General features: G+C 40.7%; 1 protein-coding gene across 1 annotated transcript; it reads left to right on the top strand.

The window, feature by feature from the left end:
• Nucleotides 1-1,306: 1,306 nt before the first annotated feature.
• On the top strand, nt 1,307-16,450 carry crispld2 (cysteine-rich secretory protein LCCL domain containing 2). The gene is made up of 15 exons (XM_007570471.2): nt 1,307-1,567; nt 4,189-4,510; nt 5,457-5,575; nt 7,547-7,679; nt 9,358-9,473; nt 9,714-9,814; nt 10,378-10,551; nt 10,642-10,702; nt 10,799-10,865; nt 10,955-11,085; nt 11,401-11,444; nt 11,571-11,643; nt 11,876-11,951; nt 12,398-12,528; nt 14,855-16,450. Exons 2-15 carry the CDS (start codon nt 4,241-4,243, stop codon nt 14,904-14,906), a joined length of 1,548 nt encoding a protein of 515 aa, XP_007570533.2. The 5' UTR covers nt 1,307-1,567; nt 4,189-4,240; the 3' UTR covers nt 14,907-16,450.
• Nucleotides 16,451-18,199: the final 1,749 nt, after the last annotated feature.

The following is an 18,199-nucleotide window of genomic DNA, read 5'->3' as shown; positions in this document are numbered from 1 at the left end:
ACCCAACAAATTATGCCACTATTGCCTGCTAGCGTCTCCAAATGATGTTTAATGAAAGCTGATGCGGCGTGCGCCACAATTTTGGCAGAGTCTGCATTGAAAGAAAAGGTTAGGCTTCAGTTTGCTGGCGGTCACCAGGACCGGGGGTGCTACTATAAAAGTCTGAGATGTTTTAAAAGGAAAGCAAACAGATGGTAGAGGAAAAATTTGAACTGTTTGGGTCACACATCTAATAGCCTTATGCAGGGAGTGACACGAAACTGGGTCATCTCCTCCCTTTTTTCTTCTGTCCAACTCTCCTTCTCTGTATCTTTGATCCATGTAAAGATCCTTGTCTTGTTTTATTTTCTTGCTAAGATTCCTTTTCCTCCATGTATCCTTCCAACGAGTTTAACACTACTGGAATACAGTCAATTAAATCAGCTGCAGATATAATTTCCCCCCAATATTACTAACATTTATGAAAATAATTCAAAAGCAACATAACAAATTACTCCCTGTTTTTGTTTTTATGCAAAAACCAAACTACAGAAGTTTATTATTCTTTGGCCATTTGATTCTCGTGTGCAGCAAATTACACACAGGAATAGTAGGAAAAAATATAGGAAGAAAAAAAAAAGGTGTGAAATCCATTCATAAGTTCAGGTGTTTTACCACACAAAAATGTATCCTACAACCACTGCATCTCTTGTGTTTAATGGTAATGGCATCACTGCTTCATTTGACATGAATCCCTCAGAGGATCTATGGCGTACTGTCAAGAGGACGATGGGAGACCAGAGCCAACAAAGAAGAAGAACTGAAGCAACCTGGACTACTTCAACACAGCCACAAGCCGACTGCCGCCACAAAACGATGCAGCAATTCACACAGAGTATCTGAGTCTGTGCTCATACTTTTCAATAGGTCAATATTTCTGTATTAGAAATCCCGTTAATATTCAGCTGTAATCAAATTTTCTTGTAAACTCAATGTTACGATCATCTGTAAGCCAAAACTGGACAGCAATAAATTATTGAAAAACGTAATTCTGACTGTAGTAAATCCATTGGTTTGACTTAAAATTGAACTGAAATCAACAACTTGCTGAATCAATCTATCTATCTATCTATCTATCTATCTATCTATCTATCTATCTATCTATCTATCTATCTATCTATCTATCTATCTATCTATCTATCTATCTATNTATCTATCTATCTATCTATCTATCTATCTATCTATCTATCTATCTATCTATCTATCTATCTATCTATCTATCTATCTATCTATCTCTTTTTTCTCCCCAGCGAACGCAAAACCCGCCGTGTGCCAAGAACAAGGGGGAGGCTGGGGAGGGCGCAGAGGAGACACAGTCATATTTCTCTCTCTCTCTGCTCATCAGGGGTCTCCTTCTCTAGCTATATAAGGCGCTCAGTTTCACAGAGGTAACACAGTTTCCTTCGAGCCTCAGGAAAATCGCCAAATAGCAACAGCAGCCACAGCAGCCGGCTCCTCTAATAAGGAAACAATCCAGCTCTCAGCCGCACACTTACCGATATCTTCCAGCAGCTGCACAGAGACAGAGGTGAGACATTTTACGCACGTCATACTTTTAGCGTAAGGTCACGTTTGATGTCGTGCCTATAATGCTGTTGAATGAGAGATGTGCTCAAGTTTTGGAAACACCAACGTTTATATTTTAGGCGTGGATGCAAATGAAGCTGTTAGACACCGATGGTCGTTTTCTGCTGCAGCCAGGTGGAAATTGAATGGAGAAATTCAATTATATTTCGCTGTAGAACTTTGGGGGGGAAAAAAGTCCCTGCTGTTTGTAAACCTGTAAAATAAATTATTTTTCAAAATGATGAATGAACTTTTGTTTTTAGGAAAAACATCAAGTAGGGCTGATTTACACGTTTAAAAATGATATTAAATGAGTGAAAATGCAAAAAAAAAATAAAAAAAAATAAATAAACAGGCGTTTGTATTAAATTTCCTTGTTGGATCAGCTGTTCGTCAGGCAGACTTCCTCCTTGGATCAGCCCAGGAGTGGTTCCCATAACAGAGTTGTGCACGTTTCTCTCCCCAGTCCTCTGCTCCGTCTGTCACTGTGGTATAAAATTCATGAAAGCTATGAGAAGGGCCCAGACAGAGAAGCTGGTAGGGCTTCAGTGGGAAGAAGACATGGCACAGGCCGAGGAGAAGGGTGTGGTGCCTGGGCTGCGCATTGGCTCGGCCTCAGTGCCCCAAGCTGGCACGGCGTGTTGACACAGAGCCGGCGCCAGACCTCAAGATGCCTTTTCAGCCAGAGGGAAAAGGGTGAAGGGATTCAAGGATAAGAGCAACCAGTGCAAGCTGGAACTTAGTTTATTTATTTATTTTTGTTCTTCTCTGGTCACTGCCTTGACTGCCTCCCCTCTCTACAAAACTTTGTGATGTTTGCTTTGGTTTTTAAGTCTTTGGACGTCCTCCTGTGTGGCTGCAGGCTGGCGGGAGAATTTCATGTGCAGAATCAGCTCCACGCAAGTTTTCTGCCCCAACACGGTTCACTCAGGTTAAAACTTGTGAACCTGATCTCTGGTTGTCCTCCCCAGAGTTGGAGTATTTCTCTGTGTACTCTGATGCCACAAATCCATCCTGTCATGACCATTTTTAAAAAAAAACTTTATTAACAACAGAAAGTCATATTAGTCTGCATTAAGTGCAACTGTTGAAGGTTTTCAAACTCAGAGATAAACCAGTTCGTAAACATCAAATTTTGGAGAAATATTACATCTGATCCTGGTAAATCTCACTACAGTTTGCACATTAATACAGGCAGTCATTCATGCATGGAACTACCAGGTTTAAAACTGAGCGTGCCTCCATTTTTATGAAGGAACTATCAAGCTATATTTAAAGCATCACCAGTTTATCAAACAAAAGTTTTCACTCTGATCTTCTCTAGATGGACTAAACTTAATGCAGGTGCTTTATTAAGATTAGAATATCATATAAAATTAATTTTACTAGCTGACTCTTGTCAGGTTTTCCAACCATGCATCTAGACAGAGATTTGAAGAGGAGCAGCAGAAGCAAATGAGGCGGATTAGCAGTGCTTGACAAGAACTGATGGGTGTCATCCAATTGGCATCAACATGTTGCTGAGGAATATTGTCTCTGCTGCCTGGATATTGATCTGTTAGCTTTTCATGGCAGTCTTCAGTCGGAAGCCTCTTTAGATTTGTTGCAACACTGTCTGTTACTGGAAATCCTTCCCACAACAACTCCGCCCACAATGATTGCAGTTAATTTTGCATTTCATTTGAAAATCAACTCTGGAGGAAGAATGGAGAGGCACAGAATCAAGAGGTTTGCTTGAGGTCAAGAGAGTAAAGTTTCCCAATCAGAGATGACTTGGGAGGCCATTGCACCTGCTGGAGATGTTAAGTGTATTTGATCAAGTCTAAAGGCATTGTGGTTGTTTGTCAGCTTCACATTCTCTCTTATAGCAGAGATGCTGGTTGCATTTGCCAGCAGCACATAGGAAAAGCACAAATATCTGCTTTAATGATGGCCATTTTATCATTGCGCTTGATTTGCCGTCAACCCACAGACCTAAATCCCACAAAGAATCCATGGCTTGTCTGAATTGTATGTCTGGAGTCTCTGATCTTCTTCTTGACTAAATCCTCCAAAGCCTGCTGTCATTAAATGAATCTGAGCATCCATAACAGATCAGCAGAGCCGCAGACCGATCACCTGAATGATGCAGTAATCGATGCAAAAAGAGCATCGCTCAAGTGTTTAGTGCTTACAGTACTTCTTTTCTCTAGGCTAACATTTCTGTATTAAAAATCATTTTTATTAGTTTTCTGCACTATCATAATCTTGTGTGAAACTGAATTGTATGTTGTTGTTTTTTTATTAGCTGTAAGCCATAATAAGACCAAAAATAAATGCTTGAAATAGATTCTATGTGCTTAAATAACTAAATGGAAAAATAAAGAAGGTTTTTCTGCCTGGTAGGAGAACAGGAGGGAGTAAAAAGAAAAAAAAAAAGTCTATTATTTCCTAAATACACTCTGCTTCACACTGGCTTCGTCCACTCATGGAGAAAAGGTGATGTTAGAGAAGATTTTAGTTTTCACAGTTTATTGGTAGCAGAGTTTATGGCATGTCTGAACAAATGTTGTAACATCTACTGCTTATCTGTCAACTCTCCAGGTTATTTGGGCTCCTGAGGAGGTTTATTACCCCAGACAGCTTGCGTATCAGAATGACCCACTCTGCTTCGTCTTGCCTCCTCTTCCTCTCCCTCCTGATGCGTTGCGTCACTGACTCGTCTTCGCTCTTCCTGCCGGACTCCAAGGAACTGCGGCGCCTGCTGAGCCGCTACGAGCAGGAAGCGGACCACAGCGGCGTTAGCTCCACAGCTGGCAACAGGACAAGACGAGCCATCCTCTGGTCGGACCGGGAGGAGATCCTCCAGCTGCACAACAAGCTGAGGGGCAGCGTTTACCCCACCGCCTCAAACATGGAGTACATGGTGAGGTCTGACACGTAAACGCCAATTAAACGGGAAAAAAATAATAAAAAAAGATCAAAAGTTTAATCTGCTGGAAATTGAAGCGTCAGCAGGAACAAACGCCGTAACCGGGCTTGTAATTAGGGGGGTTTAAAAGGCTTTAAATTGTCCAGAAAGGTGGAGGTGGTGTAAAAACAATCTTTTCTCTCTGCTGGAAACATGGAGTCATAAAGGTTGACCCGCTGCCAGCCTGCTGTGCCAGTCTTTTACAGGGAGCGCTTTAATGCTGACTCCGTCCTACCTGAAAACAGCTCGGCTGTGAAGAGCGCGGGAGGGCGAGGCAGAGAGGAGGAGGCCGACGGTGAAATCCAGGGACTCGTGGAACATTTCTGGGTGAAGCAGGAGAGGGATTATTGTTCCTACATACAGAGGATTTCTCAGAAGTCGGTGATGTTTGAGGTTGGGAGAAGCAGCAGCAGCAGCCTGTGCGTCTTGGGACTGTGGTTATGGTGTGGAGGCAAGTGTCTGTAGACCCACTCTGCTCTCTCATATTCCAGGGAACAGGCAGTGTGTGTTTGCATTGGTAAAGGGGTGCGTTGGGGTTATAGTGGTGTCAGTGTATATGCATGCTTTAGTGACCACCAAAAGCCTGGAAATTTACTGAGGGGATGTCCTTTGAGGGCCTGGCAGCTGGGAGCCCTCGCTGCTTTTTCACTGTTGGAGTCAGGTGTTGTTTTTATTTCTCTCCTCCCTTTGACTAATTCAGCTGTGATTGCTGTGAATCTGTTGGGGCTGACGTCAAACATCTTTACAGGCTGACATTTAAACTGCATTCGGCTCAGCAGAGGAAGTGCATTGGTAAAGGTCTTGAACAGATTTAGGCTAATAGCTTGCAAAATTAGAACGTATTATTATGGGAAAATCTGTCCATCTGTGAACCAAATTGCACTGTGTCTGATGCACGCAGGTTTGGGACGATGAGCTGGAGAGGTCAGCCACTCACTGGGCCGAGGAGTGTCAGTGGGACCACGGACCTCAAGACCTCCTCATGTCGATTGGACAAAACCTGGCAGTTCACTGGGGGAGGTGAGGTTCAAACCTGTCATCTGGATGAATGTAATTCATTTTGGGTTATTGATCATTTTTTAAAGTGCTGTTCATGCAGGCTGTGCAACACATATCACGTAATTCTGACTTAGTTGACTTAACTCTTTTTGGTTTTTCATTTGTTGGATAATCATTCCATCCTGGTAAAAGTTTATATCAAACATTAAACTCCCTGAGTTAATGTGGTCTTCTTGGTCACAATGCATACATTTAGTCCTCTGACTGCAGCTGTGTCTAATAATAATACTAAATGATATATGTATGATGAATATATTACTCAGAAGTCAGTGATGCAGAAAATTGCAATTATGATAAAATTGTAAATAAGATGCAAATCTAGATTTATGGATTGTTTAAGGATAAAATGGTCTTTGTGGAGTTTATGTTGTATAAAAGTTGCTTTTAAAGTGTCTCAAAAGGTTTTAATATTAAGGAATAATATTTGACATAGCATGTTATTGATTATTGATCAATTCCCTGATGTTGAATTCATTACTAAGACAAAGAGAGTTGTGTGTTTAGGCATGGCGTTTCACATTTCTTTTTTTCTTCTGTATCTTAGTTCATTTTGGTTCAAGTGATTAGTCAAAAGAACATTTAACTGGGTCAGTGGTGGAAATGTAGCTTGGCTGGCCAGCGATTCTTGAGTCTTTGGCCAGACATAAATATTTTAGTAAACGTAACCTTGGTAAGGACGATACAGATTTAAAAATAAAAACTTTTTATGACCTGATGGTGGAAAAAGTGAAAATCGAAATGTCATGTTTAAAATTTATCCATGCTTCTTCTCAGTAATCACAGGCAAGCCTTTATTTTTTTCCTGCAAAGTAACCAAAACGATCTTTGTAAATACATCAGCGTTTCTACAAGTTTCCACTGGCGCTATGACTGCTACCATTTTGTGACGGTGAGCAGGTATCGAGGCTGGAAGGTCTCCTTGCCAGACGCTTGTCTTTAGTTCTCGTCACGTAACTGATTTGATTCAGGTCTAAAATTTGGCCAGAACCTCCCAAAAACTGCAAACAAGAGGAAAACGACAGTCACAAACCCAAACAATACCTACAGAGCACTCCACCTTGCCTTGATATCTATCAGGGGGAAGCGGTAGCCATGGACACCAGTCTTGGATCTATCTACCTTGCTCATATCAGGGATTGGCATTTTTCATGTGGACCTGCGTGAGGACCAAATGAATATGCCCAACCGATTTAAACATCTGCAAAAATCCTCTCTTGGTCACCTTTGGGCTCTCTAACATGGTAGTGATCTGAAACATATCGCTAAAGTGGTCTTGAAGTATTGGACAGTGAACAATAACAACATTTATGACTGGCCCAGGCTGAGTTCAGACCTGAAGTCCTTCCAAGATCTGTGGAAGACCAAAGCAATGGCAAGGAAGTGTGTCTCTGAACGGCCTGACACAGTTGGCCTCTGTGTAACAACACATGGATATCACAGCAGGTGCCCTTCCAGGAATCTGCTCTGATTCTCTCAAACCCATTTCCCCCCTTTTTTTTTCTTTCATTGCCAACAAACACTGATGTAGAGTCATTTTTTCTCTCCTCCTTGCCGCCATCAGCACTTTCCAAGAGTTGTTTATAAGAATTTAACTGATTAGTTAGGCGATGGTGCCATGTTTAAGTTTACTTCTCGTTGATTTTTTATTTTTTTTCCCCCCCAACTTGATTCAATTTCCTCTTGTTCTGTGGGACCAGTCTGCAGTTCTTTGCGCCAGGTCAAATTCGGACTCATCTTTTGAGGAGTAATGGGAGGTAGGGAGGAGAGATTTATTCAGTGTTTCTCAAGTCTGAGCCAAAGCACCTGGCAGCTCTCTCAGATATTTCCCTTTTGCCCCAGGAAGCTGGACCGGCTGTGACTAAGCCTACTGTTTTTCTGAATGTGTGTGTGTCTAAATGTGTGTGTGTGTGTGTGTGTGCATTGGCCCTACAGATACCGCTCACCTGCCTTCCATGTCCAGGCGTGGTACGACGAAGTAAAGGACTACACCTACCCCTACCCTCAGGAGTGCAACCCGTGGTGCCCTGACCGCTGCTCAGGGCCAATGTGCACCCACTACACCCAGGTAGAACGGCAGGCCCCTTTAGATGAGTAATTTGTCTCTTTAACAAATAACTTATTGCCTTGACGGGATGGTATGAGCTGGCTTTCCGGCTCGAGGGTGTGATGAACTAATTACAAAGAGTCTGTGATTTACAGGAAAACAACACTAAAACTGGGATGGATCTGTTTGTCACTAGTTTCTTCAGTTGTGGTTATGCTAGAAAACATAATAAAACTAATAGGACCTAGAGCACGACTGACGATTCTTTCTAAACCTGAGAATATGCCAATTACTTTTAACTACTTTTAGCTACTTTTTCTTGGAAAACAAACTCCACAGGTTTAAAAAAAAATTGAATGGTGTTTTAAAGAATCTTTGTCTATATAGAATTACTTAGTCCTCAATTTACCAGTCTACATATTGTGGTATTCACTCTCATTTCAGGCTACAACAATGTTTTCCACAAATCACTAAAAAACACCTCAGTGTATCTATTTAAGTTCTCCAGGCATTTTAGGTTTTTAAACCGCAGATTATCGAAGGTCTTAAAACTTTGCAGCAGTTCCCAACTTTAGCATCATCAGCAAGGTGCAGTGGGACAGATGGCACCTCAAAGAGGGCACACCTGCTCCCTAATGAGCATAAACAATAAAAGCAAGCGATAACAACTCGTTCGGGGCAGAGAATAAATAATGCCACGCCTTGTCACAGTGGTGCCGTGAGCGAAGACTCGTGTCGCCAGTGTTTCCTGTGAACGCAACTGTTTCATGGGAAATCTCTTAGCAGCAAAGAATGACTGCATGCTTATCTGGATCAGCATTTCCTGATTAAAACTGAACAAAACGTGAGACCTTAAAGAAGAAAAATAAATAAATAAATTGCCCAAATGAGCAAATTAAAAACTAAATTAGGATCCGCAGACAGAAGAGCTGGCCTACAGTCAACCTCAAAGCCGTTGGGTTGGCTTTACGGAAACGGTCTCAGTCTCTCTTCTTTGCTTTCACCCTGAAACTTGATCACTTTCATCTGGCAGTCATTTCCAAACCCAGCAGACATCCTGCACTGCCTGACCTGGGCTCCTTTGAAGATGCTGCTGACGGAAGCGGGAGGAGCTGAGCCGTCACCTGACTGTCTGCTGTTGGTTTGACGTGTCTGCCGTCCAGGCCGTCGCGCTCCATCGCTGCCTTTCGATCGCGTTGTGCTGCGTTAGAGACACATGGCAGTCCGTGTGCTAGCTCACTGTTTCCAGCGGCCCCTAAGCATACAAGAAAAAAAAAAAGACCAACATTCCTGAGGAGGGGGAGCACGTGTTTGAGAGGGAAGTTTTGGGAGAAGTTTTAGAATATGCAGCTTTTTATTTCCCTCAAACGGGACATGATTTATCCGTAACACCTCTACAGCTGCTCTTTTCATACATCCTGTGAAATCGAAACTTCGGCAGACCGTTTTACAACCATATTTGCGATATTAAAAATATACATTTGTTTCCTTTTTCACGGCCTAATGAAAACATCACACCAGACTAAGGCAGAATCAGAGGCCCTAGCGGGTCCCTGTGGCCCCGTTAATTAAAACAGTCAATTTAAGTGTTTCCTCTTGAATTAATGAGTGTGAGAAGTGTCAGTCTAGAAATATAGTCTTTTCATTCAGAGAATGCCAGCGCTAACTTTGGCCGTGTATTTATTTTCCCTCATTTCAGCTGGTCTGGGCAACCACGAGCCGAGTGGGCTGTGCTGTGCACGTGTGTCCAAGGATGAACGTGTGGGGAGAAACATGGGAGAACGCTGTTTACCTTGTTTGCAACTATTCCCCAAAGTAAGATCAGTATTCCTCCACGGTCAGCTGTTCGTCAACAACCTCCAGACTTGTTTGCATTGCCCTGTACACGGTCAGCAAATGTTAACCATGCAGTGTTTTGACATCGGCGTGGATTAAAAAGTATCTAAATTTAGGAGTAAAATTACTAGAGTAGTTGTCTTTGTTGGGTTCTGGGAGTTTCCTGGAGTAATGACAAAGCTGCCATAGTTTGGTAATTCATTTTCTGGTTCTGTCCAGGGGAAACTGGATCGGAGAGGCCCCGTATCAACATGGCCGTCCTTGTTCTCAGTGTCCTCCGAGTTTTGGAGGAGGATGCAGAGACAATCTGTGCTACAAAGGTGAGACATTTCTCTACAATTTTGGAAAACGAGGAAAATGGTCTCATGAGCCACTTGGTTGGTGTTCTGCCAAGTAAACTTAAAGTCCACACCAAAGATGTTTTCGCTGCAGGAGTTGTGAAGACCTAAATTTAATTGAAAATCTTTTGTAAGTACTTCAAAATAAATGTCTACAGGTGCTATACCAACATCAGTCTAATTTGGCTCCAGATGATTAAATCTGTTAGAGACGAGCCCAAATTGTTTTTCATCGGTCATGTCCAATAATTCCTATTGTTCTAAAAGGCACCGACTGGAAGTAAAGACCTCTTTGTGCATAATTTTTAAAATTGTCGTTCATAAAATAGTTTTTGAAACCATGTATCATTTCCCTTCCCCTTCACAACTCTGTACTAAATTGCATTTGATAGATACAGATAGATATTTGACATAATAAAAAGAGCAGTCAGAAAAACACTGAGCAATTAAAACCCAAACGAGGAGAACTCTTAAATTTAATTACCAGCGTATTTTCTCTTCAATGAATGCCTCAACCTAACGTCAACATGTTTGAACGCTGCCAGACTCTCAGCGCTCGGAGACGGAGGACATGAACGAGGTGGAAAAGCCTCAGGTGCCACTGTCACCTCGGACCACCTCCAAACCGAGCCCCAGACCTCCCAGGAAACCTGCAACCAAACCCAAAACCGCCACCCCGAGGACATCCTCCCCAAAGACTCCCGACAATCCATACCTCGGTAGATGCGGGAATTATTAACGCAACAATGTATTTTAATGACCACCTTGTGTTTGGTACTTAATTTCAATGTGTTGTCTCATTATCGCAGCTCACAACATCAAGTGTGAGACTAGACTGCGGGATAAGTGTAAAGGAGCAACTTGCAACAGGTCAGGATGTTGTGAGGATTTTCAGTCGATAATTACTTATTTATTCACTCGTCACACGCTTCCTCTCTGATGTGAGCCTGTGTTCTTCTTCTGCAGACACAACTGTCCAGCAAATTGTTTAAATACAAAAGGGAAAGTTTGGGGGACTGTTTCTTACGATGTGGTGAGTCTCTCAAAACTGGAAACATCTTGCATTTCTAAACAGTTGCTAACAGTAAGGCATTTCTTAAAGTTCGCTTCTCACCGTTGCAGCAATCAAGTATTTGCCGAGCTGCTATCCATTCTGGGGTCATCGACAACAACGGAGGGCTGGTTGACGTAACGAGGACAGACAAGTTGCCGTTCTTTGTCAGATCCACAAAAAATGGAGTCGAGTCTCTCAGGTAGACACGCCTGCTCTTTCCAGTTAAATTAAAATTGGGCTGTGATTAAAACTGTAAATGCAGCTCTGGAACATGTGTAATTGAAAGAAAAATAAATGAGGAGTAAAATTTAAAATGTGAAGCCTCATTACATGAGTAGGACCGACAAGATAAGATGCAACATTTAGCATTGATGAGCTTGAGAGAAGCACTCAAGTAGCTACTGGGAAAACAATTAATTGTGCAGAATTGTCTTGCTAACTTAATTTTTTCATTGTTTTTGTACTTCATCATGCTGAAAGTGTTTTAATGCATCTCTCTTTTTTTGTTATGCAGCAAATATAAACCCGGCAACTCCTTCACGGTGGTCAAAGTGGAAGGTGAGTAAATCCATATTTTTTAGGAACGAACTGTGTAGAGTCAGAACAACTGATCATGCAAGGTGCGTATTATGGAGCATATTAATACTGTATTATAATTGTTCATCTTTTCTCTCTGGTTGACAGAATATAATGCCGATTGCTACACCACAGTGAGGGAAATCTGCCCTTACAGACGGCCATCCTCACACTGTCCCAGGTGCCTCCATTCGCTGGCTTTAGCTGCTTTACTGAATAGATTTTTTTTTTAAATGTCTATCACCCCTTAACAGATATTTTGAAAACCTATTTTGTCGCAAATATTTACAAATTATAAGTCTAAGTAATAAAAAGTTTTCTTTATGTCACTGAATGTGTGATGTGATCGTAAATCCTTATTTCTCTTAAATGCAACATGATCCATAACTTTTATGTACTTCTGTGGTTCTCAGAATCATCTGTCCAGCCAGCTGTAAGACTCAGCCATCCTATTGGTCGCCTGTAGTTGGAAACAACATCTATGCAGATGTGAGTATTAATAAATATTTACAAAGTGTGGTCATAAATCCAGCTGAAAGATCTCCAGAGCTCTGCTAGTTTTTTTTTGTTTTTTTTTTTACTGTGGGTTGTTTGCACATTCGAGGTCCTTCTGGAACTTAGTAAGAGCTCCAGGTCAAAACTAAAGCTTCCTTTCAACAAAGGGTTAAAGTGTGTTTTGCAAAGTAGGCCACTCAAAAGATATGTTTCTGCAGTGGTGAGGAGGCTAACTGTTGGTTAAACATGGAATATAAAACCTCTGGTTAGAATCATTGCATGAGTGTAGAGTGTGATCTGTGTTTAGATTGGAAGTGAGTGATTGTACTCCCCCGATAAGAACTTATGGTTTGTTACGGTAGAGCCAGACTTCTACACACCTCCTTCTTGTTTTCTTTTAAGAGTGTAAAGGTTTTTCACTTTCTTCCTGTTCTTCACAGAGCTCTAGCATTTGCAAATCGGCCATCCATGCAGGGGTAATCAAAGCAGACGGAGGTTTTGTTGACGTTCTGCCACTGGAAAGAAGAAAGAGTTACGCTGGAGTCCTAAAAAATGGCATCCAGTCTGAAAGGTAACCTCACTGTTTTGGTGTTTACTAGACTAACTGTAGTTATATTTCCCCATTGAGGTTCATTATTCATTTATAAAAGATACAAAGGTTTAAAAAAATGTTGCATCTTTTTTGATTAGTTGCAATTTATATCAGACAATAATGAATTTAGTTTGAATTTAAAAAAAAAAAAAACAAGCATGCATACTGAGAACTGATAAGCCCTCCTGGGCTGTGAAAACATTCGGAGAATTTTTAAACTAAGGTTAATTTATTAAAAATAACTCCCGTGTTCTCATTAAAATCCAAAATCCCTACTTCTGAATCCCTCTTCAACTCTTTGTTCGTCTGTCAATCCATCTTTCAGACTTGCTCAGTTCTTGAAGGGTTACAAGGCTGGTTTGTTCCCGTCTCCACCGGATGAAAGGCTACCAATCCACCACAGAGCAACACAATAATTCAATCACACACTCACACTAATGAGTGATCAGGAATGTCAGTTTTTCTAACATGAATGTCTTTGAACTGTGGGAGGAAGCCGACATACCCAGAGAGAACATCCAAACTAAACACTGGAAACGTCCTGGCTGGGTTTTGAACCCAGGACTTCCTTGCTGCAAAGCAAAACTGCAAATGCTTCACTATGCAACTCCTTCTAGAAAATAAATATAGTCACGATCCTAGAGAATTTTTTTTTTTCCCAAAATGATTTTTGGAAAAAAAAAAAAGAAAAAAAATCAACTCTTTTTGCTGAAAGACGTAGCCAGTGCTTTAGGAAGGTGACAATATTTTGCATGATATCTACAGAATTGTTAATAGTCAAGCAAAGATTTTGCCCCCACTTTGGACATGTCAGCTCGTCCCTCATAAATGAGATTAAACACTTTGAAATTGCATTAGTAGATGAATAAACTATTCCAGGGTCTAGTTCAATGTTTAGCGAGATTTGCTGATTTGAAATTTAATTTCATTCGCTTAGGTTTTCCGTTTGATGATTGAAACCGACAAGCACGTTTGACGAGACAAAGCAGACTATGTCAGAGGAAGTTGCGTGATTGATGTCCGCTGTAATAGCCCATGTAGTGGGTTCTCTGCTTGCACGCTATGCTTCACAAATCACTTTCATGTCTCTGGTTAGCTCCACTGGACTAACTCAGGTAAAGTCCTCGTGGTCAGCTCTGCTGGCACATGGGGGGATGCAAGACTGATGGTGTGGTTTGGTGTGTGGGAAGGCCACACACTGCCTCTTTGCTTACTTTACCCATAGATTTCAACTGACTGAGCAAAGTGCTGAATTGGTACTAACAACCCGAGTCTGACTGTTTGAAACCCGATGCAGAGCCGCTAAGGCCGCACTCGGGGCATTGGGACAGGAGGTCAGTAAGTGCCTGAGAAGGAGTTAACGCCTTGTGCCTCGTTGGCACAAGGCGTTGTGGCAGCGTGGGCAGTTTAGATTGCTCTGTGCTGCTGTGAATGTAATTACAGCCTATCCAATTACTTCAGAATGGAGATGCTGTCAGCCAATCTGCCGGCTTCCCTACACGAACAATTATCTGCCACAGGACGCCAGCAGTTCTAGCCTGTCGTGGTTATTGATCGTGGCACAGCTTCAAGGTTTTCTGCTAATGAACTAATTAATATCAATGAGCTGAGCACATGTGGGAACCACAAAAAAGCCCTCATATTTAGAAATACTGGGGCAGTGAGTCATTCTGGAAACAGCAGGTTTTCATGGCGGTTTCAACCTAAAATATCAACTCTTGATTTATTTTTTGATGGGTTTTGCTGTTGAGATAATTTGAACCATGAGGGGAAAATCCACTTCACCTCTGATTGTTGTAATCATGCCTGAAGTTGGATTAAAATACAATACATGCATTAATAATGGCTTCAACTCAATGAGTCAACAGCATTCATCAGAACCACACAGCATACAGCCAGATGGAAAGGTTGAGATCAAATCAGTCTCATGTTTTAATAAGACCTAAGCTCAACACCTGTGGCTGATTTATCAGTCTGTGGTGAGACTGAAAATTAATATTCGCAGCTTCTCGCCATCTAATTTGACTGAACTTGGGGTAATTTTGTAAAAGAATTTGGCAAAATTTCCAGACTCTAACTATGCAAAGCTGTTAAAAAAAACAAAACAAAACTTGAGAAACTACTCCACTGGCAGCCAAAAGACGTTTCTACAAAGTAAGGAAGCATGTAGACTGAATATGTGACTGAAAACATATCTAATTTAATCTCGGTGAAAAACAAGTTGGTGGGTATAAACCTTTGCTCGCTAAAGAATGTTTGCATCTCTAACAGTAAAGGTAACACATTACTTTTTGTCTATTTTCAGCCAAAGCAACACAGACGGAGGCTCCTTTAGAATGTTTGCCGTGAAGGTGTGACACTTTTGAAGTCTGAGGACCAACAGCGTTTGCTCAGCTGGTCTGGAAAAGCAGGAAGTGCCCGCAGGTTGGATCCCACGACTCCTGCGCAGAAGAGTCCGAAAATATACATTTCCTCCGTCCCACCATTTATCACTGTAACCTCCAGTAGAAGTGCTTCATTATCATCCGGGCATATTGTATTTCGACGGTCCTTATTTTTTATTTTTTTTTACATAATCTGTGAATACAGAAGATTTTATTATGAACTGAACAGCTGGTGCTGAAATATTGTAGGTACACAGAAATAATTATGTTTACAATAATGTTCATATTAAATATATATGTTGGGTTTTCATACACAAGAATGTATACTGATCACACTATATATATTTAATCTTGTCCAGAATACATGATGATTTTTTTGTTTTTGTTTTTGACAGTTATTACAATATATCAATTTGTTAACGCTTTAATAGTTGTTGTTTTTTTGTGGTTAACTGGGTTATAATTTTCTACTGTTGAACATTTAGGCCACAAGCTGCCAAACATTTTAGTTTCTGACCTACAAATAACAGCAGAGACGGAAACTTTTGACTCACAAGATTTTCTTTTTATGTTGTTTTTTTTTCCAAGTTAGATTAAATATTTTATTAAAATTTTTAAGGCCCAAGCTGTACCCCATTGTCCGGGATAGGGTATCTTAAAACTCCTGCTGTTGAGTCACGTCCAAGTGTAAATGAGAGCTTCTGAAGAATAAAGTAGTTAGAATATATCAAACGCCAGATACATGTTTTATAAGATGAGCTCCAATATCTCCGTCTTTTTTTAGTGCTTGCTTATTTCTCTGATTATTTCTTGATGCCTTTTTTGGCCCTGTTGTGTATATGAAAATGTAACGTTGTCCCTGCCCCCCACTTAGACAGTTGAATGTGTTGCACGGTTCAGGTACAGAGATGTTTGTATTTTAATGGTGTGAGAATGTGTAACGGTTTGCGACGTTGAACTGCAGTTTGTGCGTTTTGGAACAACTGGCGCTGTGCAGCACAATTAGAGAAGATACCTACTTTGCTGATTTGCTTTATTCTACAAAAGAACATGCTTCTTTTGTTCAAATGACTGATCAAACAAATACATTTTGTTTTGTAGGCCTTTTGCGTCCTGAAGCACAGCAGATATGTTGAAGCACTTTTAAGCTTTGTTGTGTCTCCTGTTTTTGTTATTACTAAAGATGAAAAACATTTGTATTTATAGTCAGAGTGATAGTCTGGAAAAGCTGCAGCCATGTACACCATGTCTTTCTGTCTCTGTATTCTACCTCAGTCCTATTGCTTTGCTCAGCAGTTGTTTTTTTTGGGAGGGAGATTTTGTTTTAATGAAAGTTTTGTAAAATACGGCAACTGTAAATAATAGGATCTTTGTTTTTAAATTTCATTCTCTAAAAGTATGATTAAAACATGTATATTTGTTTGTTTTCTGTGCTGTTTTTTAACAGATGTGGTGGTGTATGTCCTATACATTTTTTTTGCACAATATGAAAATAAAGTATGTTTTACAAATACAAATGGAGCAGTGTGTTTTTATTAAAGATCTTTTAAGTTACAATTTTAAAACTGAAATTGATTTATTATTTCTTATTATTGATTTATTTCCTCCAAGTTTCCAGGACTTAATGGGAATTAATGTTTCCGATATTTTTTCTCACCTTATAACTGAAAACCTTTATAAAGATACAATTTTTGTGCTGAAACAGTTGCACATGTGTATTTGTTTTACTGTATTGTAGGCGTAGTTTTCACTTGCATGGTGCTCTAGCCAAAGACTGGAGCGTCTCATTCATAAGTGTATTAAATGTACTTTGTCCGGAGTATTTCGCCAATTTCTGTTTAACATGAAATCTGAATGAAATTGAGATGAAGGCCACCCAGGATCTGATTGTTGTCTTTGGAGCCGTATCACTGACCACATTCGTGTCATGGCTCTGGTTCTTGTGGGCACACACAGATCCAAGAGGACGGGATCAACAAGCTGCAGCGATCACTTTTCAGAAACCACATGCAGTACACAATCTGCCAGCAGATGTTTCAGTCAGTTTAAAAGGAGTGGAGGCAGAAAGAATCATCTTTATTTTCACTTTCATATGCCAATGTACAGTTTGTATTAATCAGTGAACTATAGCTTAAACTCACCATACATGCTGTTCCTTCATTTACAGCTTACTGAGAACGAGTCGGCTTAGACTCTAGTATCCCCTCTTGCTCCAGGGCTTTTGACAGAGGCAGATGTTCAGATTCAGTTAAGCCCTGGTTGGACAGGACCCTTGACATGTTGCTGATAAACAGCTGTGGAATGACTGTTTTACTCCCATTGTCAAAGAAAATAAAGATTTGTATTCCCATGTTAATCCCCAAATAGCTTTCATGAAAAAATGTGAAGATTTTTCCAACCTTAGGTTCCTTCTGTCTCAAAATGTGCTTTTCATTACAGAGTGTTTTCGTTGAGGCAAAAGCTGCGAAATATTGGACTTTTGTTTATGTAATCTGTTGTGATCTGTGTTTCTCTGTGGAGTTATTTTGAGATTTTCTGCGTTTAGTCCTGTTTTCCTGTGAGTCTTTGTCCTGTCCTCCCTGTTGATTGATCCCAGCTGTGTCTAGTTTCCTGATTACCCTCCCTGTGTATTTAGTCCCACCTGTTGTCTTTGTCTGTTGTCAGATCCTCGTCGTTCGTTGTACGTCTTCGGCCAAGCTCTCCAGTCGCACTGTTTAAAGTCCTGGTTAGCCTTAGCTCCTGAATTCAGTCACCTAGTTGTCAGTTGCTACCGGCTATTAGCTGTGTGCTATTGTTCCTGCCGTGCTGCCTGACTGGACTGTTTTTGAGCAACATTCATCATTAAATTCATCATCATCACCCTCATCTGGGTCTCCACGTTCATTCTCACCACCACCAACCACACTCCATGACATAATCTTTTGTTTACATATTTGAATATTGTTTTGTCTTAGTTTATGCTGTTTGAAGTGTATTAGAGGGGTTTTTTTCAGTGTCTTTTGTATTGTTTTTGAATACACACATTGCCAAATAAGGCTTGTGTTCATTGTTGGAAAGTCGCTGAACAACACAACTGTCCAAATGCCAATTGAAACTTAAGAAAGATTTAGTCACTACTCTTGACCTTATGAATCATTCATGTATGAAATACTCACATGAAACTCGGTAAGCTGGTTTGGTCATTGAAATTTCCAATAAATTGATTTCATCATCAAATCTGACCTTTTAGTTGTGTCTACCTACTTCGAAAAAGCTCTGACTGGATT

The sequence above is a fragment of the Poecilia formosa genome, unplaced genomic scaffold (genome assembly GCF_000485575.1).
Source record: "Poecilia formosa unplaced genomic scaffold, Poecilia_formosa-5.1.2 Scaffold261, whole genome shotgun sequence".
NCBI lineage: Eukaryota > Metazoa > Chordata > Actinopteri > Cyprinodontiformes > Poeciliidae > Poecilia > Poecilia formosa.
Note: the sequence above shows the minus strand (reverse complement) of the source record. Positions and strands in the feature narration are given on the sequence as shown.